This window comes from Hydra viridissima, unplaced genomic scaffold (assembly GCF_058129835.1).
Source record: "Hydra viridissima isolate aposymbiotic clone 2 unplaced genomic scaffold, HvirCarnegie_v1 scaffold_19, whole genome shotgun sequence".
In the NCBI taxonomy this organism is placed as follows: domain Eukaryota; kingdom Metazoa; phylum Cnidaria; class Hydrozoa; order Anthoathecata; family Hydridae; genus Hydra; species Hydra viridissima.
This window is the reverse complement of record NW_028324318.1, coordinates 1,856,777-1,879,781: the sequence shown is the minus strand read 5'-3', so window position 1 is coordinate 1,879,781 and position 23,005 is coordinate 1,856,777. Positions and strand designations below refer to the sequence as shown.

The 23,005-nt window shown below is 28.7% G+C and overlaps 1 protein-coding gene across 1 annotated transcript; it reads left to right on the top strand.

Moving 5' to 3' along the window:
• Positions 1 to 10,100: 10,100 nt before the first annotated feature.
• Positions 10,101 to 19,591, top strand: LOC149876665 (uncharacterized). The gene is made up of 11 exons (XM_090075155.1): positions 10,101 to 11,929; positions 12,044 to 12,495; positions 17,674 to 17,699; positions 17,985 to 18,005; positions 18,255 to 18,278; positions 18,368 to 18,388; positions 18,498 to 18,518; positions 18,904 to 18,933; positions 19,012 to 19,032; positions 19,221 to 19,244; positions 19,329 to 19,591. Exons 1-11 carry the CDS (start codon positions 10,283 to 10,285, stop codon positions 19,526 to 19,528), a joined length of 2,487 nt encoding a protein of 828 aa, XP_089931281.1. The 5' UTR covers positions 10,101 to 10,282; the 3' UTR covers positions 19,529 to 19,591.
• The last annotated feature ends 3,414 nt before the right edge of the window (positions 19,592 to 23,005 follow it).

The window sequence follows — 23,005 nt, the reverse complement described above, 5'->3', positions numbered from 1 at the left end:
GCTAGATTGCTCGCATTTAGTTTGGTAATAAAAGTAAAAACCACTAAAGTAAATTATTTATTACTTGAAGACCTCGATGGAGAAATTGTCACATTAAGCATTTTGTGACAAACTTAAGCTTTAAAACGCTTGTCTTAAATGAAAGAAGAGGCCGCAAAAACCATTTAGAAAGATTAATGTGTTTTTTAAATAAGTTTTAGTGAAACTGAATTTTAAGTAAAAGAGAACTGTTTTAAAATTACTTATATTAAAAGAATATCTTTTATTCCTTTTTTCTTATTTTAATTGGACTTTAAGCATTATATCATTAGTTATAAAAGAAATTTCATTAGTTATAAAAGGCACGCTATTTTTAAAAAACCAGAAACAAAAGTTTTGCTTTTTGTTTACAAAAGTCATTTTTTAAATAAATCGAATTCTCTGAAGTTAATTAGAAATGGTGCGTTTTCTTAATTTGTAACACTTAAAAGTTTTAGATGTTACAAATTTGTATTTATCCATATAACGTATTTTTTCTAAATTATTTAAACGGATCAAAGGAAAAATAAGTTTAATGAAATGGCAGTTCTGCGCAACCTCTTGGTTTGAAAGACAAAGTAAGAGTAATTTCAGGGTCTTAGGAAGTCCGTAGATAGGTGAAAAATTGGGTACTTAAGTGAATTTTAATTATTAAACGAACAAAACTCGACTTTTTTTTTTTTTGTTAAGTACGGTCGATTTTCTAATCAGAGCCATACGTAGATATGACACTTTACATACTCTAACTATCATTACTTTTTAAACTAACAACTGAGATGAATAAATGATTTCAAAGTATTAATGAACTACTAATTTGACAAAATAACAAATTATCAATTTTAAGGAAGAAATTTAAAAATGGTTCATTGGCAGACAGGTATCTGTCAAAGGAAATAATATTTTTTTATCATCTAAGATCTCATTTCAAGAGTACAGTATAATTAAAAAGATTGAAAAAAAATAACTTTTAAAACGGAAAAAAGTATTTCCTTCGCTTTTTGATTTGATTTTTTTCAGAGTTAGTAGAACTTCCAGTAGGTTATTTCATGTGGAAGATTTATTTAATCAAATTTATGAAAAATTAATTATCAAAAAGTCACTTAAAACAGAGCTGCCAAATTTCAATCTGGAAAAAATCAGTTAAAGTTTCCTTTTAAAGGATTTTTTTTATTTTTTTATATTCATTTATCTTTTTATTAATAATTAATTTTTAGGAAGAAAACCTTCCACTAGAATTTTAAGATTCACTTTTAGCGAAAAAAGAAAACATGAATTTTTTAATCACTGAGCTTTGACAGTGCTAATATTCTAAAGATGACAAAGATGTGACAATTGCTGGATAAATATCCAAATAGCTACTAAAAGTTCTTCATGTCAAGTTCACACCCTCAATATATGATATCAAAGATAACGCCAAAAGTTAATTAAACACTTTGTAAAAATAAAATTTGACAACATTTTAGTGACATATAAAAAAAAAAAAAAGCACCATAACTTATCTAAAATATTTTGAAATCAAAGTGTCGTTGGTGTAAACAAGAAACTCTTATTAAACTATCAATGATTAAAAAGAAATTAATAAAAGAATTTTTCATACCTATAAACTTATTTGTTAGCAGTTAGTTTGTTTTTTCAAATATGAATATAGGTTAAACAAAAAACTGCGGACGAAACTAGAGTAAACTGAACTACTTTTGAAGTTTTAAAATAATGTTTTAAAAAAAGTGCTCAAAGTAAAAACTCATTAACTAGAAGTTTTAACATTACATGTGACCATGAAATAAAACACTATAGTTGATATATAAGATAACAATACTAGAGCTATATTCAAAATGACTTTCTCATGAGTTCACCTTTAGTAAACTTGTGTTTATGGTTTATGGTAAAATATGTTTGTTGGTTTTTTTTCATCATTGATCAACCTGTTACTTCTTTGGTTTCAGCTTCTTTCTTCTCAATTATTAAATTTTTAATCCTTCAATTGCTTCTTCTGATGTTTGGCATTCATATCTGTAGCATCTTTTTGTTGTTGTTGCTTGTCTTACTTTCACATGCATGAATATTTTTTCAACATTAGCTGTTATTTGACTTTTTTTCATACAAGATCATTTCTAGTGAAACTTCCTGTTCAAATAGTTTTTTATAATTTTTAAAATCATCATCTGTAGATGCTATAAATCATCTTTAAATCATCACCTTGTGTCAGTACTATTAGGTAGTCCTTTAGTAAACAAAAATTTTGAATTGCTATCAGCATCAATACAACCACTAATATCTTTAAGTCTCGATTAATATTGTTAATGTCTTCAGCCATCACATTCACCATCTGTTTCCAAAAGAATTCTTTCTTAGATATTGACAGGGATCAATTTGTAAGATTCTATTGCAGATGGATTAACTAATCCTGCTTTGGCAAAACCCTGCTCTAAATGAGCTTGCCTAAAGAAAACTTTGTAAAGTTTGTTTATTAAAGAAGGAAAACTAGACTTCCCCACTACCTTCTTCTTTGAATATTTGTAAAAATCAGCAAGAATTTCATGCCACACAGATTTGACTTATCGAAAGACATAAATATCAAGGGACTGCAGCATATACGAATAATGGGTCAATAACCATAAATTAGTAATGCATTAACTAAGTCAACATCTTATTCATAAGTGCTTTCCAGCATATAAAGTAAAAGGATTAAATTTCATTCCTGCAGCTGAAGTTGTTGATAACAGATTATAGTAAACTGTTCTTATTGGATCCAGGAGTAATTATTACGGGAATTTTAATTCCTCTTTGCAAGTTATTTTTTTCTTTTTAAGATGAGTGCTAAGACCGCTTTCATCAGTCGACAATTTCGTTCGGTGCACTATGGGATAAAATATTAAAAATTGATCACAAAAATCAAAAATTACAATTTTTTAATTTTCAATTTAGATATGATTTTTTATTAACTAGTGATTATAGAAATTTGTAGCTAAACGAACTTTGAAAATATCTTTCACGGTATTGATATTGTAGGTTATCGAAATTTATATTTATCAATTAAAAAAAAAAAAAGAAAATTTCTGATATTTCTTGCAAAAAATTTGCGCAAATAAAAAGAAGCTTTTCCCACAACACATATTTAATTGTTACAAATGTGATTCTTAGCAATTGGTTGCAACTGATCAGATCTATATTTCTCCACGTATAAAACATTTTAAGAAATATTTAGAGATACAGAATTTGGGGTTATAACCATATTTTTGGCTTTACAAGACCCGCATTCCTTATAAGTATCAAAAAGTATCAATTATTTTGGTACCAAATGAAAGGTGAATACTCCGGGTTTCAAAAAGTTAAGGTTATATACCCCTCAAAATTTCCGTTTGAGAGTTATAGAATTTCAAACAGAATGATGGAACTTCACAAAAACCTCAATTTGAGGGGGGTAGAAACTTTATAAAGTCATTAAAGCCGATCAAAAAGAGATTATTGAATCAAATTTGAAATTTGTCGATAAATACAAATAAAGTTTAAAATTAAAAAAAATAATAACAAATTTGACTCATTGCCTTCATATTTGGGGCTGGGGGGCTAACGTTTTGGGGTTTTTGTTGTTCCCAGTCTCCAATCACCGCAATTTTTTGCGTAGCACCCTCATTCCTTATATATATGAACATTCTTAAATCTGGAGTTTTCTTCATGTTTCAAAGTTGCTTAGCTCAAACATCAAAAAAAGTTGTCTTCGGCCTTGCTATTACATAGATGTGATCATCTTTATAATTTGCATTAAATATTATTTCTGAAAGCTTACATGCACAAAATATTTATTCAAGTATAATTCGTTTTTAAGTAAAAACTCTTGCTGCCCTTAATTTTCACGAACATTTGGACTTTGAAAAATTTGGGTCCTTCTGCCTTCTGCCTTCAAATCTCCAATTTTGCAAATACTCTGATGAAAACCAATATGGGGTTTATGTAATGACATTTAAAGGCATATACAAACAAAATATTTATCACAAATATTTTTGTGCAAAATTTGTATACTTTTGTCCCATTGTGCGGTGTCTGGAGAGGTTTATCATGATGTCACACTATTTAAAGTTTTTTTTTAAATATTATTTTAGGCCGTTTGACTGTAGCATCATCAAAGTTTGTTTTAAGTTAAAATGTTTTTATACATCAGGCTTCAACATTTTACGGTGTGTTCATGAGTTTATTTACAATTATTTAACTTAATATTTTGCTGAAATGTAATAAATGCTATGGGGTGGAAACACGAGGCAGATGTAGAAAAACTACAACTAGAGTAGGCACACGTCAAGTTTGTGTTGATAAACTAGACCAGTTTTTAACCCTTTCTAAAATAAAACAAGACTTTTATTAGATCCCAGCCTCTGATTTATTTAAACAATGTTAACAAAAAGTATATCGTACAATAGAATACCTAGGTAAGTTTTTTAAAAAAAGAACTTGAAAGCAAGACAAGAATTTTTTAAAGAAAATTTTGAACAGTCTTTGGCCAAAAGTGAAGTAAGATTTTTTAAAGCGATAAAAGGTTATTAGTTCTTTATTGATCAAATGGACGTAGAAAATAAATTCAATAACTACAGATAGACAAGAAATACTGTAAAACACATTGGTTGTAATATTAGAATATGTGGTTCATATTACATTGTAAGAACCAATTTTTCAAATAGTAGAGAATACGGACCATTTTTTTTTTAAAAAAAATTTTTTGTTGCTTTGTGTATATGAATCTATAAAAATAATAAAAAAAAGTGATGTTTATTTGCAATTTACTGAATTAACTTTCTCGAAAAATTAATAGTTCTAAAATTGAAAACAAACAAAGGATTCAGTGAATTGACTAAGAGTCTCTAGAATAAACAAATTTGCAAAAAAAATTCTTTTTCGATTTTAACTACTTTTTTTAGAAATAAATGAAATTTGAAAGTAATTTAACTTCGCTCATATTGGATGGCTCGTGCTTTAATAAATCGTTTGCAAACTAACACCTATACAATCATGCGTAGAATTGAATTTTCAAATAAACAAAGTGAAATAATGTGTGAAAAAAATGAGTGAAAAAAAAAAAGAGAGTGAAATAATGGAATTACTATTAGTATAATTAAGTCACCTGGAGTTTTGAAAACGAAAAAAAAAGTAAACACTGAAACTTTAAAGTAACTTTACATCTACTTGGGTGGATGATATGTGCAAGAAACGCAAATAAGCTTAGAAGTAAAGAAATTCCTTTTTGAAATTAAAAAGCTTATTATTTTTTATGGTATTAACTAGTTTTGCATTATGATTCTACTACAAAATAACATGTAAAAATAAGTTTTAACAATAAATTTGTGACTTTTGTAAAGTGACTGAACTTTTGAGATATTATATTTATCCATATAACATTGTATTTTAGATATATATAGTCTTAAAATTTTGCCAAAATTGATATTTTCATTTGAACTTAACTACTCAACGCCGTTAATGCATGTTCTGGAAAATACACGAATTTTGCGTTTTTACAAAAAAGTCATGTTTCACTGTATTTTTTTAATGAAGATAAAACATTAAATTGAGAAAAAATTAAATTGAGAAAACAACTTTTTCAAACAAGTTTTAAGTTATATGTTTAATTTCTAACTAGTCATATGTCTACAAACATATAAAGGTCGAAAAAATTTAGTTATTTCAAGTTTAAGATCTGCTTTTTTCATTTTATATGAAAGTTTTTGTTAATATGAGTGTGAAGAACACACAAATTAACATACGACTAGTTAGACTTTTAAAGTTAAACCTCTTTAGATTTATTTAAAAGTCTAAGCTCAAAATTTAACATTACTGTGATATGAACTACCCCTATTTCACAATGCCATAAAACTATTTAACTAGAATTCCGGTCTTTAAATTACCAAAGATTAAAGTAAACATGTAAAATAGCGGGCAGAATATAAATTTACTTACTATTTTCTTGTAGAAAATATGTATACATATTTTCTTACTCCATCGCAAAAGTTATGTTAAGTTTTAAACAATATCTATAGATATTGTTTAAAACTTAACATATCATATTGTTTATAAACAAATGTTGCAGACCGGAAAAAAAATATGTTTGCAAGCAAGACAAAAAAGTTTGAGAACATGCATTAACGACGTTGAGTCAATGATATATTAAAAATAACTAGATGTCTAACTTCCGCGTATTTTTTTAAGCAAAAGTCGGCCATTATGGGGGGCAAATTTGATAAATAGCGTAAAGATTTTCCCCCCTATAATGGCCGATTTTTGCTTCACTTTTTCTTATGCCGATTTACGGCAGTTAGACATCTAGTTATTCTTAATATATCATTGCGTTGAGTATTGTATCTATGGCTAACTATATTCACGGCCGTTTATCTCACATTTTTGAGGGGGAAATTAAGAGGCCGATTTCTGTTAGAAAAAATGGCTGCACAAAATATCTAATTATTAAAAAGCAGTTCAAACCTTAACTATTTACTTATATTTCTTCAACATAAAAGTGGCAATCGCTGTTTATCATTATGTATTTATTCAAGATATATTAGTTATCAAAGATTTGAAGACATTTGTGTAATATTTGTTGGAGATTTGTAGTCATCGCTAAAATACCAAAGTTAACTGATTCTCACAAAAATTATTCAAATCAAAGTACATTTATATTTATGTATATTATATTTATCTGTAATATATATCTATATTCATGTATATTCTTAAACTGTAAGAAAAATTTCAAGAAATAATTCAAAGAACTCAAATAGAAGGTAAATTTTAATAAAGTATATAAACAAATGCTATACAACTTGCATAACAAATAGTTTATATTTCCAATTTTAACTTTATTTTTTTCTTTGTCTCTTTTTAAATGTTTTTAAGGCATCGTTGGAAAGGAAATCCTTTGATATTTTATGTTTGTTGTTAAAAAAAACATTAACAAGAATTTTTGTTGAATACATAATTCCCCAACTTCCATGATTCTCACAAACAAATTTACTTTTTGGTGCATGTTTATGTACCATGTATGTTGATGACTTAATGACAGGAATTGATAAAGATGAGATTTCATTCTCAATTAAATCCAAAATGGCAAACACACTACAAACAAATTCTGCAAGCTGTTTGAATGGAACAAATAGTCCACCACGTGATAACAGAGATAGATAAGAGTTATTTTCAAGACCGCAGTCCCCAGTTTTCAAATATGCTTTGCAGTTTTCACATTTAGACCTTTTTTGATATTTTTTTGCAACATAGCCTGCTATAGTTATTGCAACTTCTTGACTATTACAATCAAGAGAACTTTCTATAATTTCCTCAGTTCGATTATTAAACAGTTCATCAAGTATAGTTAATGAAGGATGAGCATCTGGTAGTAAATTTTCTTCCCAAAAGTTTATATACTCTTTAATTAAAGAATGACATGAAAAAATTCTTTCTGAATTTATAACTGTTCTTAAACTTACAAGAAATCTGCCCCACTCATTTGCCTGTATTGTGAGAAACGTCTCTCAATTGGGTCACTTTGTAAATGAGATGTCATCACATAATCATATCCATCATTCAAGAGTTCCTCAACAAGCACTGCTTGAGCATATAGAGTGACTACAGATGCTGATGCAGTTTGATTTGTGAGGGTGAATGCAGGTGAAAGAGACCACTGATATCCAATCAGCCAGAGCTTGGCAAAATGTCATTTTCATGTCTGATACAATAGCATTGCCAATAATATTAGGTGAAAGTCTTTGTTTAGAATTAGTAATTGTCCACATAAAATATTTTGATTCAGAATTGAACATTTAATATTAATGTGACATGAATGATTCTGGAACATCATGAAATTGAGTGGATTAATGAGAGATATAATTTTTGTTTGGGATCAAACGGAAAACCCAATAAAATGATAAAAGCTAAAAAATTTTAAAAAAACTAAAAGAAAAATATACGAACTTTTTTCTTATAGATGATAAGTCAACAGTTTGCATATTTGTTAAGTAAGGAAAACTGGACTTAGTTTTCACATTTTTTACTTTGATTGACAGTGCAATAGCTGTTCAATCAGAACACATAGACTACGTACGTAAATTATAAGCATACCAATTAAATTACTTACTAAACAATTAAAACAGAAAAACCCAATCAATATGTATCTTTTTCTCCACAACTTTAGATTTTCATACGGTTTTTTATAAGATATATTAAGAAATATTCTCTCTATAAGATTACATAAATTTTATTTTGGAACTTTATTTAGATTTTATTTAAAAAAAAAGTTCAATTACAAAATGACTGCCTTTTTAAGTTAAACGCGTTAATTAGCCATATAATTAAATTTATTTAATTAATAGAAATAAAAATATTGAATAGATTAATTAATACAATTAACTACAAAGATGAGGAGGTAAAGTAAAAAATATCAGTCTCTACAATTTTTGGTACAAAAGAACACATCGTCAAACGGATATTTTTACAAAGCCGGGTGTGTTTTGCAAGCATACAAAACACACCCGGCTTTGTTATTTTAAATTTAAGAGGACGCTTGGAACCAGAATTGTAGAGAATTGTTTGAAGTCGCTTTTCACCTTTGAAGCCAATTTCGTCTAAATTCCAAACATTTGACGCAGAGAGTTCATTGATATTTGCTTCAAGAAATTGAGTCTTGGATGTATTGAATTTTTTATTTATGTTTTCTTTAGTAAAAGGAGCTACTCTGAGCATAGGCGCCGAGTCCACGGGGGCAACAGGGGCAGTGGCCCCCCCTCCCCCAGACATCTATAATATAATTAGCACAGAAACGTTTAACGTTTAACGTCGTTTCGTCATTAGTTACTAGGCTTTGAAAAATCGCGTTCTGTAAATGCACGCGGCCATTGGAGAAAGATCTCTTAAGCGAGCTTGAACTTTTTTCCTTTTGGAATTTAATTATTAGTTTAGATTTGGAATTTAATTATTAGTTTAGATATATTACATAAAGAATCATATTAAGATAAATAATCATCGTTAAGATCATCTTATAATTGAAGTAAGTATATGAAATAGTTATATATACATTTTTATTAGATAAAGTAGAAAGGATTTAAATTTTTTTAAATCGTTTATATTTTGTTTGTTTTAGTTTTTCTTTGAGCAGTTTTATTTTTGTTATGTTATTTTTTAGAAGGAAAATAGGGGTATGGATGTTATTTAAAGTTATACTAATGGGGTAGGATGTTATTTAAAGTTATACAAATGCTATTTCCATAAAATAGTTATTACTACTATGAAATTTCTGTGATGCTATTAACTATTTTTGTTCTTTTTTAGAAAATCTAGAAAAATAAATTAAAATTTTGTGCCAACACTGACATGACATGCCACATGTTATTGTATGTAAAGGTTAAATTTTGTTATGAGGATTACAGTTCTTATGAAAAAAAAAAAAGAAGGTAAAGAGTGCTGTTTGTAAATATATATTTTGTTTACTTTGATCTTTTTAAATTTTCTCGCGTCATTTTTAAAATTTTTGTTTGCACATGTTTATTGTTTGCATATGTTTTTTTGATACATATGTGTATGTGGTAATGAGTGCTTTATAGTTGTTTTATCAATGTGTTTTTATGTTTTTATAATAATGTAAAGTGTTTTTTTATTGTTTGTGTATGTGTTAATATGTGTTATATAATTGTTTTAAAAATGTGTTTAAATATGTATATAAGGTATACATTTAACCTTATATATATATTTAAACACATTTATTGAGTTTATAGTTGGTACATATGTTTATATTATGTTGTTTCTGTGTTTTCAGAGTGCTGTGACTTGGTAAACGTGTAGAGCAAGGTTTGTCAACTTTGCCAGCCAAGTGATAAACTTTTAACACAGGGTTACATGATAGTGTTGTTACTTATGCTTTGTTATATATGAATGTTATCTTACTTAAGTTATATTATAGAAATACTATAAGTTTGCAAAAAAGGGTTTACAACGTTTTTTTTTTTAATTTTTCTTTTTTAGCAGTATGTTTATTATTACAATTGCATGTTTTTAATAATTTTTTTTATTATTATTTGCTATGCTAATTTTTTTTAAAACATCTTTTAGCTGATATATATTTTTAAAGTCATAAGATTATTGTATAATTTATCTTAAATTATCTTAAATGACAGTCTGTTATATTTAAAAATTATTTGTGTGTGCTATTTAGAGTAGAAAAAAAGCTATATAGGAAAGATCACAATCTTCAGGATTCTTTAAGATTTTTCTTACTACTTTCAATTTCAATTAAAAAAGAATGGATGATATTAGGCTAGAAGCAGATATTAGTGTAGAAAATGTAAACGTTAATAGGCAAGTTAATCGTCGCAGAAATGAAAGAGATAGGCTAAGGCGAGATGAAATTCATAATCGACAAAATGCTAGAAATGTTGCTCGGCAAGCAGCAAATAATTTGAACCCAAATGAGGAGAGCTTGGTTAGGCGAGCTGAAAATAATCGTCGTAGAAATGAAAGAGATAGACTTAGGCAAGATGAAATTAATAATCGACAAAATGCTAGAAATGCTGCTCGGCAAGCAGCAAATAATTTGAACCCAAATGAGGAGAGCTTGGTTAGGCGAGTTGAAAATAATCGTCGCAGAAATGAAAGAGATAGACTTAGGCAAGATGAAATTAATAATCGACAAAATGCTAGAAATGCTGCTAGATACGAAAGAATGCATTGTATAGCAAGAAGTAATACTATTCCAGATTATAATTATTTAGGAGAAATGAATTATATTTGTCAGCATTGTGGTGCTAAGAAATTTCTTGATGAAACACATTTTTTATGTTGCCATAATGGAAAGGTAGTTTTGTCGCAACCTTCATCATTTCCACAAGATTTAGAAGATTTATTTAAAGGAAACTATACAGATAGAAATGCCAATCTGAATTTTTTAAAATTTATTAGAAATTATAATGCCTGTCTTTCTTTTGCTTCATTTGAAGCTAATGTAGTTCAACCCATGAATCATGGGCCGCCATGTTTTAGAATATGTGGTCAAGTTTTTCATCGTATAGGTAATCTAAGACCAAATCAAGATGTTCTGCCGACATATTGTCAACTATACATCTATGATCCACTTGCAGCAGTAAATTTTAGAATGCAACAACGTGGTAATGATCTTTGCTTAAATGATTTAATGTTTCGATTGCAAACTATTGTTAGTGAAGAGAATCCATTTGCTCTTGCATTTAAAAACATGGCTGAAGTGGAAGATGAAGAAATTCGTCGAGCAGCTCTAGAAGGTCGCTCAGTGTCAGTTGTAAAAATGTCTTTACTTGAAGGGCAAGATAGACGTCGTTATAATCTCCCTTCACATAATGAAGTTGCAGTTGTATTTGTTGGTGAAGATGGTGCACCACCTGCTTCCAGGGAAGTTGTTATTTACCCAAGAGGTCAACCTCTTAAAACTATATCAAGTATGTCTGCCAACTTAGATCCTATGGTTTATCCTCTATTTTTTCCGAGGGGTGATGCTGGTTGGCATAATCAATTGGTTCACAACCCTGAACGTGCTACATTGGTTAGAAATCATGTTACATTATCTCAGTATTACAATTATAAACTTTCAGTTAGACAATTTTTTTCTTCACTCTTTTATGGCAAAAAACTGTTTCAGCAATATGCTGTTGATGCGTATGTGAAAATTGAAGGCCAGCGCCTTGCTTTCATCAGAAATAACCAAAGCAAACTGAGAAGCGAGCAGTATGATGTCTTACATGAACATGTAAACAACCTTGGAAATGATCATAATGTTAGACCAGGGCGTGTTGTAGTTTTGCCATCAACTTATGTAGGAAGTCCTAGAGCTTTAAAAGAAAACTTTGAAGATGCTATGTCTATAATTAAAAAGTATGGTAAACCAGATCTTTTTATTACTTTCACTTGCAACCCAAAATGACGCGAGATAACTGAAAATTTATATCCTGGTCAGACAGCAAATGATAGACCTGACTTGGTTATTCGAGTATTTAAACTCAAATTAAATAACCTTCTCAATGACATTTTTAAGCACGGTGTATTAGGGAAAGTTGTAACACATGTTCAGGTTATTGAGTTTCAAAAGCGTGGTTTGCCACATGTTCATATTTTACTTCACTTTGCAAATGATGATAAGCTTGAAACAGCACATGATATCAATAATTTAATATCTGCAGAAATTCCAGATCCGATTGTTAATCGAGACCTTTATGACGTTGTTAAAGCTTGCATGATTCACGGTCCATGTGGCATACTGAATCCAAATTCTCCCTGCATGAAAGATGGTGTGTGCAGCAAAAACTATCCTAAAGAATTTACTACTAACACAGTAGCAGTTCATAATGGTTATCCACGCTATAGACGTTGTGATAATGGTTTGGTTATCAATATCAAAGGTAATAATGTAGATAACCGCTGGGTGGTACCTTACAATCCATGGTTATCAAAGAAATATCAAGCTCACATTAATGTTGAAGCTTGCATGTCTGTTAAGGCTGTTAAATATTTGAACAAATACATATACAAGGGTCACGACTGTGCCAATATTGTAATAAATGAACAAATTAATCATGATGAAGTAAACACTTTTTTAGATTGTTGTTATGTTAGTGCACCTGAAGCATTGTGGCGAATTTTTGCGTATCCAATAAGTCATATGTCACACACTATTATACGCCTTAAAGTTCATCTACCTGAAAATCAATTAGTGTATTTTAGAGAAGGAGCAGAACAAATGGCTTTAGATCGTGCAGCTCAACGTGATACGTACCTAACAGCATGGTTTAAGTTAAATACTGAAAATGAAAGAGCACATTGCTATTGTTATGTAGACATTCCTTATCACTTTATATTTGATGATAAACATTGTAAATGGAAGGTTAGACAAAGGGGCGGTGATAAGGTGATAGTAAGAATGTATAAAGTTAATCCAACTGGAGAATTGTTTTTTCTTAGACTGTTACTTTTGCAAGCAAAAGGAGCAACATCTTGGGAGGATGTGCGTACTGTTAATGGTATTGTTCTTGAAACGTTTCGTGAAGCATGTGTTTTGAAAGGCTTGCTGCAAGATGACACTGAATGGCAGAATACACTCTCTGAGGCGGTTTTAACACGTATGCCAAAGCAAATTAGACAGTTGTTTTCAATTATTTTGACCTTTTGTGAACCTGACAATCCTTTAGATCTCTGGAATTCATACAAAGCTTTTATGATGGAAGATTTCATTCACCGCTCATTCCCACTTCTAACATCTGAACAAGCTACTCTTCATCAAATTGAAAAGATTATTAATCAAAGTGGTAAAACGCTGGCTGATTACAATCTGCCTGTTATTGATGAGTTTATAGGCTTAAATCTAGAAAATTTTGATGAAAATGTTCAACAATCTATTGATGAAGCCAATCGAATGAGACTGTTGCTTAATGTCAATCAATTAAATGTATGTAATGCTATCCTTGCTGCACTGAATGAACAACCAAGTGTAGAAAATCAACATTCTAGATTGTTTTTCATGGATGGACCAGCTGGTAGTGGAAAAACTTTTACTTATAATTATTTGATTGCTGAAACCAAAAGTAGGGGCTTTAAATCTGCTACAGCTGCATGGACTGGCATAGCAGCAACTCTTCTTACAAATGGATCTACATTGCATGGCTTATTCAAACTTCCTGTTCCAATATTGGATAATAGCACATGTAATGTAACTCCTAATTCTATACACGGGCATTTTTTAAGACAAGTTAGTTTGTTTTTGCTTGATGAAACATCCATGATACCTAAACATGCCTTAAATGCAATTGATAGGTTGTTAAAAGATATTTGCAACAACAACTTTCCGTTCGGAGGAAAAATCATTCTTTTTGGTGGTGACTTTAGGCAAATTCTGCCTGTTGTGAAAAGAGGACAACCAGCTGAAATACTAGAGTCGTGTATAAAATGTTCTTTGCATTGGCAATGGGTGCAGAAGTTTGCATTAACTGAAAATATGAGAGTACAAGATGGGGAAGGTGAATTTTCCCAATGGCTACTAAAACTTGGGAATGGAACAATACCTGTCAAAGAGGAGGATCCTTTTAAAGGATGCATTGAAATACCAAATCGGTGCATTATTAGAGAAAACGAATCAATAGTTGAAAAGATTTTCGGAGATGCTGATCAAAACGATTATTCTAAACGCGTGATTTTAACACCAACTAATGTTGATTCATTATCAATCAATGAAGAAGTGCTTGAATGTCTGCCGGGTGAGGTCAAAATATATTTAAGTGCTGATCAAATTGACACTGATGACCTTAATGAAAGAAATCACTTTCCTGTTGAGTTTTTGAACAGCTTAACTCCTTCAGGTATGCCACCTCATTGTTTAAAATTGAAAATTGGTTGTGTAATTATGCTACTTAGAAATTTAGATCTCAAAGCTGGGTTATGCAATGGTACTCGAATGAAAGTTTGTGCTCTTCAAAATAATTACATTGATGCAGAGGTTTTGACAGGTGTTTCTGGTGGTAAACGAGTTTTTGTTCCTCGAATTCAGTTGGCTCCATCGGATTCTAATTTACCTTCTGTTCTGAAACGTCGTCAGTTTCCTGTCAGATTGGCTTATTCGATGACAATTAACAAAAGTCAAGGTCAAACATTTGATAGAGTTGGGGTATATCTCAAAAAACCGTGTTTCTCTCATGGTCAATTATATGTTGCATGTTTAAGAACTAGAGCATTTAACAGTTTGTTTTTCAAAATTGATAAACATCTCATTCAAGGTATGGTAGGTGAAAAGTGTTACACAAATAATGTTATATTTTCTAATGTTCTTAATTTATAGTCTTTAGATTTTCATTTCGAAAACTTACTGTTTGTAGGTTGTGAGCCCATTTTTTATGTATAACATTATTTATTATTTTAATATTTTTTTTCATAGTTTTTGATAAATATATCTGTCATTTAATATTGTTATAAAATGTGTTTATATGTGTTGTATAAAGCCATATTGGTTTATAGTTGTATATATGTTTAAATTATGTTGTTTCCATGTTTTCAAAGTGGTGTGACTTGGCATTGTTGTGCAAGATCGATAACCTTGCCAGCCAAGCGGTGTACTTATAGCAGAGGTGTGACTTGGCAGCATTTAGTGCCAGGCGGTGTTACTGCTTTAGAGCTAGGTGTTGTCTAGCCTTTTTTAATTATTCTGGAAACACATAATAATGTCTGTTAATGTTTAGCGTAATGTGTTTGAGAGAGTATGCAACCTTCATCTTTAAATCTAGGTTGTTTTAATGTCCTAAATTTGAAGTAATTGAATAACTAATATTGAATATAAAAACAAATATACTTTTATGTATTTATATGTTTAGTAAAAAGATAAATATAGTTAACTTTAAATTGGTTTTCCATATTGCCTTTCATATTTTAATTTGGTTTGTTTTTTTCGCTGGATTTTAGGATCAAGGGTGTAAATATTCTATTGTTATGTGTTATTGTTGTGATGTTTTGTGTTGATAGACTGCTTGGCTTACCTTCACGTTGGTGTCTATTGTTAAATATGAATAATAGGTAGTTTCATTATTGGAACTTACTGCTTTTATTCATATACTAAAAGCCAAGACGACATTATGCTAAAAATGCAATTTATATCTTAATTTGATTATTTATTAATTTTTTTTTATTTTTTTATTTTTTTATAGTATTGTTAATCCTTTTGTACTTCGAAACAGATTTTATAGTTTATATATTCGATAAATGTTTATATTAACTGCTATGTCAAAATAGGTTACTATAAATAGGTAAATCGAATTTCAGTTTTTATGTGGTGTTTTTTTTTGTTGTTGTTGTTGTAATTATGGTATCATAATTCCATTTTTTTTTTTTTCTTTAAGATTTGCGATTGACGCATTTATACGATTTAAAAAAAACAACCTGAATTCCTTTTATTGTAAATTTTTGTCAGTTAAAATGATATAAATATATGCAATTAGTTCAATTTTTTTTAAATTTTCTCTATTTTATGCCTAATAATTTGTTGTACGTAACTTAGAGGATCTTTTTAAACTGGGGGTCGCAACTAAAAACCTTTAAAAGCATGGAGAACATTGTAGTTTTGCTGCGCATTTGTAAAATATCGAGTTACTTAAATTTTATAAGGTGTTTAACTAATTAATTAGCTTAATTTGCACTTGCAACACTTTTGAGGAAAGAAAAAATTCTTATACATGTAAATCATTGTTTTACATTTTATTAGTTTGGTAAAAGGTCTTCATCAAAAACTTGATTACTCTTAATAAAAATAACTATTCTCCTGGCCACCATTAAGGCAAAAACGGGGAAGTGAGGTCCTTTATTAGTGTCAAAATATTTAAGAGAATTAAATTTCGAGTCACAGAAGGAATTTTAAGTAAATGGCAGCATATTACCGTTTACTAAAAACTATTGAAACAAACAGGCCATATGTAAAAGTGGTCAGAAAAGAGACCACAATATAAAAATGGTCTGTGTTGAACAGACTTAACAAGACCCGGGTGCGGTCAGCTTGGTTAACAAACATGAAAGTATGTCACGTTAAAAACTATGAAAGTAACGTAACCTTTAAAAGCCAATTTAAAACATTTTTGGTTGCTAAATGTGATAGCACATTGTAAGTATAAATGTGATAGTATAGTAAAAATACTATTTCAAGATTTTTTTGGCTCATAAAAGGGATTTATGACTTAATTGATTGTGGTTTCCTATTAAACCGCAATAAATAACGATTAGAAGGCTATATGGCCCAGACGGAATATGCGACAAATATCAAATTTGTATTTTACTCATTCAAAAAAAATGGAGTCAAGACAAATTGGTTCTTATGTCCAGATATGTTTACTGCACGTATTAGTAAATAAACTAATTATTTGCGTAATGAGTTAGACGCACTAATAAGTTATTTTAGGGATTGATTAAAATTGATGATTATTTTAGGCATTGATTAAAATTGATGATTTATTTATAATAGAAGATTGGTTATTTTAGGCATTGACTAAAATTGCTAATCATAATGTAGTTAATTGAATATGCTAATCGTAATGTAATTTGTAATAATGTAATGCTTAAGTTAAATGCGCTTTTACTTTTTAGTTACTCTTGGTTGTTTTGTTACGTTTAGTGAAAGACAGTTTTTGTTTGCGCTGTTAGTTTTTCTTCCGTTCTGGAATTTTGAGATTGGAATTTCCAGACATTTAAAAAAGCACGTTTCTATTATATCTGTTCTATTTCATCTTATCATATGTTTCAAGAAGGTTATATTCTGTGTTGTAATTAGCGTAAAAATTTCATTATTGTGTCGCGTCAGAAGGAGCGTTGTCCGTGCGTGATATATTCATTGTAAAAAAATTCATTGTGCACAAGGAATATTCATTGTACACAAGGAATATTCATTGTACACAAAGGAATATTCATTGTACACAGGGAATATTCATTGTACACAATGAATTTGGAAAACCTATATAAATTGTAAAAGCTAAAAAGTAAGGAGTGAGTTATATAAGTGTACTGACAATGCGGTCGTCTTGATTTCACATACTGTTTAACCACTTTAATCGTTTACATTTTTTAATATTAATTTGTTTTTTATATTAATTTGTTTTTAAGCATATTTCCTTTTATTTTTTATATCGAATATCGAATTAATAGAATGTCCGAAATTGGTGAAGATCAAGGTTTGTATTTATTTAGATTAGATGTGTATTATGTTACTGATTCCTGTCATATTACGTAGATAGCTCATAAAGATATGTTTATTTTTAGTCGCTGAATTTTTGTTATAATGAAAGGTTACAATATGTTTGTTGATTTAAATTAACTTTTCAATAATAAAATGGTTTAGACGAAAATTTTTGTAAATTAATTCAATCTAGAAAGATTAAATAATTTTTCTAATATTGAAGTAATTAAGGAGGTTTAAAAAAGAACTGACTTCAATATTTGTTTGTTTTTCTGTTTAGCTGACAACAATGAAGAGAGAGGTAGTAAGTTTTAAAGGATTTCTATTTTTTATAATTTTTTATAAAGTAACTAAAATGTTTTTTAAAATAAGGTTGTTGGTTATTAAGTAAAACAGTTAGTTAATTTAATTTTATACAATAAGCCCAAGAACTTAAGTCCTACTTAAACCTATATTGTCAATAATAAAGAGAAGAAATTTAAATTTGTCAGTAAGACAGCTTTTTATTATTTTATATCAAGTAAGTTTAATTAAGATTTATTTTTTTTAGTTGATAAAGAGCAAGCTAATATAGGTATTAGTTACATAAGTTAAATGAATTTATTTTTAAAAAGTTAAGAAAATATTTTAACGTCTATACAATTTAGTACTTTTGTTGTTTAGACACAGTGCAGACGGAAATAAGTAAGTGTTTTTGCTATTAGATGTTTGTTAACAAGAATTTGTTTATTTGTACTGTAACTGGAATTTTAAAACTTCAAGTACTTTACCTTTATTTTATTTTTTCTTTTAGGAGAGTTGGAAAAGAAACTAAGTATAAATTATATGATTAGTATAGTTAAATAAATGAAGCATTTATATCTGTACCTCTAAAGTCCAAAGTCGGTTGTGACATTTTAGAAATTGTCCAGGAGAGAGAAAATAAAATAATAAGTCTTCATTGACTTATTTTTGGTATTTAAATATATTATTTCAAGTTTTATTTAATTTGTCTTGAGGCGCATGAAATATAATTTTGACAAAAATTAAAAATAAAAAGTTGAAAGTGAAAAGCCATTTCAGGACAATTGATCTTTGTCTTCTGAGCTACAGATATTAAGATTCAAAGTTTATTTTAATTTATAGTTTTGGTTTAGTTTAATCAGTTTTAGTTAACTTTATATTAGTTTTAGCTTCAGTTATCTTTTTTCTTACATTAGACAATTTTATGGAGGAAATGAAAGTATTAGGTAAAAAAAATTATAACTATATATTATATGTAAATAATATATTATCAATTATTTTAAGGTATATTTTTTTGTCTTTAGTGTCTGCTAAAAGCATAACCGGTAAGCCTGTGTTTTAAAATTTATATTTTTTCATGGAGAAATATTTGCAATCAGTGAAATAACTATTTAATCTGTAACATAAATATGGCATTTTTAAACATCGCATTTTACTCATTTTTGTTAAAATTAAATTAATCACAAGTTTAACCCTTTTTAATTTACTTTTTTTTTTATATAATTATTTTTAGCATCCTCTTCATCTTGTGAAAATGGTGAGTTTAAGCTTTATATTATGAATAAATAAAATTGCAAATATTTTTAATTTTTTTATTATATCCTTCTATTTGTAATTTTAGAGCCGCTTACGTTTGAACAATACCGGCGATATCGCTCCCAACACCCAGGGCCTCTCTCGGAGAGGTCCTTCAATAAATGGTGTATCAATGGCGGTATAGATGAGCCTTCCTTTAAATGGAGAGCTCATCCATATCGGGGTGTTGGGAGACACCGAAGAAAAAACAGCAACGAAAAGGTTGTAAATGTCTTCTATCAATGAAGATATTTATAACTTTTTTGTTGCTGTTTTTTTCACTTTTTTAAAAAACAGCTTTTTTTTTTTAATTTATTTTTTTTGTAATTAGTTTTAATAATAAAAGATGTAAATTTAATTTCTTTTTCTCTTTTTTTAATTAACACTTTATTTGAATTTCACCAATTAAACATAAATATAATTAAATTGATTTAATACTCAATCATCGAAAAAAAGTTTTTTGTTATCATTTCCTTAATAATATAACAAAATATTGTTAAAAATAGATAATTGCTAGATTAATTTATTGAATCATCTTATGAAATTTTCTGTAAGCGAAGACTATGTAAAGCTATATAGCTGCTATTAAATAATATTTCAATTTGATTATAACTAAAGTTTACAAAAATCCTACATGAAATAGTGTCATAAAACAACTCCATCAAGCTGCATCATGACAGCAGTTCAAGTATGAAAAGTTATCGAAAAGCAGGTAAATTGTTTGTCAGTTTGCTTTCTTTCTTTCTTTCTTTCTTCTGTCTACTTATCTGTTACAATTTTTTTTTTAGGTTTATCATATGACGCATTAATGCAATATAAAAGATGATAGATAACATTTTTTAAAATTTGTTAAACACATGTTTAATTGTAAATTAACTTTTTGATTGAAACGAATTTGTACTAAATTCCTTAGTTATTTATAATAAATTTATTAAATTAAATGCTTTTATTGTTTTTGAGACAATATTCTTATTTAAAGAAACATGTAACAAGTGGATACCAAATAATTAACAACTCATGTATAATTTTCGTTCGCTTTACATTAATTCGATTAAATAGAATTTATGTTAAAAAAATATAGTACAATTTCCTCTTTACTTTTTCGTCAATTTACAGCATGTTGACGCGTTTTTATTTTGTGTCAGTAACTAAAAACGCAATATGTTGAACTAATTAATGTAGAGACAAATGGCTGTGTATTACTCAGATATGACTTATGTAAAGTGTAAATTACTAAAATAATGTTAAATAATTGTAACTTATTTAACCTCCTCTTTCCTTTTTATTTTATTCTAACATATAGTCTTTTTTTTTTAATTTGAAGGGGTTTTTCTAAAAAGTTATTAGTTAAGGTTTCGCAACTTTAAATTGTGGAAGACAGCCACTATAAATAACAGATCGACCATAACCCGTATTACGGGTTGCTTATTGCAAGTTTACACTAATAGTATATTATCACGGATTATCTCGGGGGCGAATAGATATTCTCGCCCTCATGATAATCCGTGATAATATATAATTATTATAAATTTCCGGGACGGGGAGGAGGGGGTCCCGCCCCTGTTGCCCCCGTGAACTCGGTGCCTATGACTCTGAGTATTGCAATTTTTCATGCAGTTCTCTCGCTTCATCTGTTTCTAACGTTTGATGAAAGTACAGTGCCAAGCTTTGCCTGGTTTACTGTTCATAAATAAATTAATACTTCTTTACGGGTCCTACCAAAACCGGCAAGTTCAATAAGCATTTCAGCTTATTTTAATTCAGTAAGAGTACTTAAAATGGTGACTGTGCCAGTATCAATAGAGCTTGCAGGGTTCTTTATCCTGAATGATAAAGTTGTCTTTAGAATATCTTACATAAGTGGATGCTTTGCATAATGAGAAGTCACCTTATTTTGTTTGTGCAATCGTTGCATTGAGTTGCTGGTCTATGTAATTCCTTGTTTTTTTATTTACTCATATTTATATATGGACTTGTTGCATAACTGAATTTAATAAATAAGTGTGAAATATTTTTATAAATATATAAAATAAGTAAAAAGTGTGTTTAACTAAACAGAAAACCTTTTTATTTCAGTTTTTCTTCGTATCTTTCTTCCGAAAACTAGCAAAGTTAATTCTGAAAAAAGGGTCGTCTTCAGCAGAATTTTTACTGCAAAACTACATTTAATGTTTAGCGCTGAATGTTTTTGTTTACGAAACTGAAAAGTCAGCGAATAAAATTTAAAACAATTTACTCAAAGGAACTCTTTTTAACTCATGTTAAAATTTTTAAATATTTTTTTTTCCGTATGATGGAGCGAAAAATTCTATACATTAATGTGAAAAAAAAAAAAAAAAAAAAAAAAAAAAAAGATTCAAAACGTTTTTCCCTTTAAAAATTAGTTCGTAAAAACTAAAAATGCCAGTTGTACAGTTTTCTTAACGTTTAATTATACCCGCTTTCATTCTCGTTAACTAAAAAACTATTGTGGTCAAAATATTCAAAGGAATAAATTGAAAGGATTTAAAACTAAACTGAATCAAAAACTTTTGATCGCAACGAACTTCTTTAAAAGCTGTTTAATTTAGACAACGCATGATGCTTGGTATTTAAAAAGTTATGGCGTCCTCCTTGTTGCAGCTTTTCTTAATTCAATCTCTTAATTATAATTTTTTTTTTTTTTGATTACTCGAAAAATAACTTTTTTTTCAGTTATTATTTTTTAAGATTTTTTAAATTTTTTATTCTTAATGCGACTTCGTGTTATTATACTTCGTGTCATTATACGCGTACAATTTATACAATGTAATCACTGCATTACAATGAAATATTTGTTCACTCTCTGGCCAAATTCACCCGTGGCGTCTGTACTTTTTGGAAGGTCGTTTTTTTCTCCGCAAAGATTAATGCATTGGATTGAGAAAACAAACGGAGTGCTTTCATCGTAATGTTTTCTGTATTTTTAAATAAAAAAAAAAGAGTAAATAAAAGTAAAATTATTAAAAAAACTGCAAACTCTTTCAGTTTATTTTAAGATAAAATGATTGAAATAGTTTTTTTGGGGAATAGTTTTCCCCTATACATACCGGTTTAATTCTCAATTACGTCACAAATAATCTATAATGAACGATGATTTACAAGAATTTATAAGAGAAACAGTAGCTGCTAATGGTTGAGAGGAACTAATCAGCTGATTGATAGGACTTATTAACAAATATATAAATGTTCCGATAATTTACATATTTCTGCAAATAACATAATAAATTAGCATCTGTTTTGAAGTAAATCTCTGACGAAGCTAGCTGAGCATTTAAAAATGATTTGAAATACATCATATTATAAAATCTTTCGTATTATACAAATTTTATCGAGACTCTTACAACTCAGTTTAATGAGCTCTAAAGAAGTTCTGAATATGGTCTTATTTAAATCACTCTGTTGCCTTATTTAAGCAATCAGTAATAAATATTCCTGACTAAAAGCGTTTGAGATAGTGTGATTCTGTAATTTGAAAGGCAACAAAAATTTACTGCAAGGAAAAGAACGAAGTTTCAGGTAGCCACCTTTCTTGCAGAATATTTGTTGTTATTGTCTTTGCGTGTGACTAAGAAAAAGTTTCTTTTTAAAAAAAAACAACCATTGTAACGTTTGTTTCTGTTAGAAAAAAGTTAATTATTTTCCAATATATCTTTTTACAAAAAAACATACAGCAATCGACAAAAGCCATGAGAAAAATTAAAA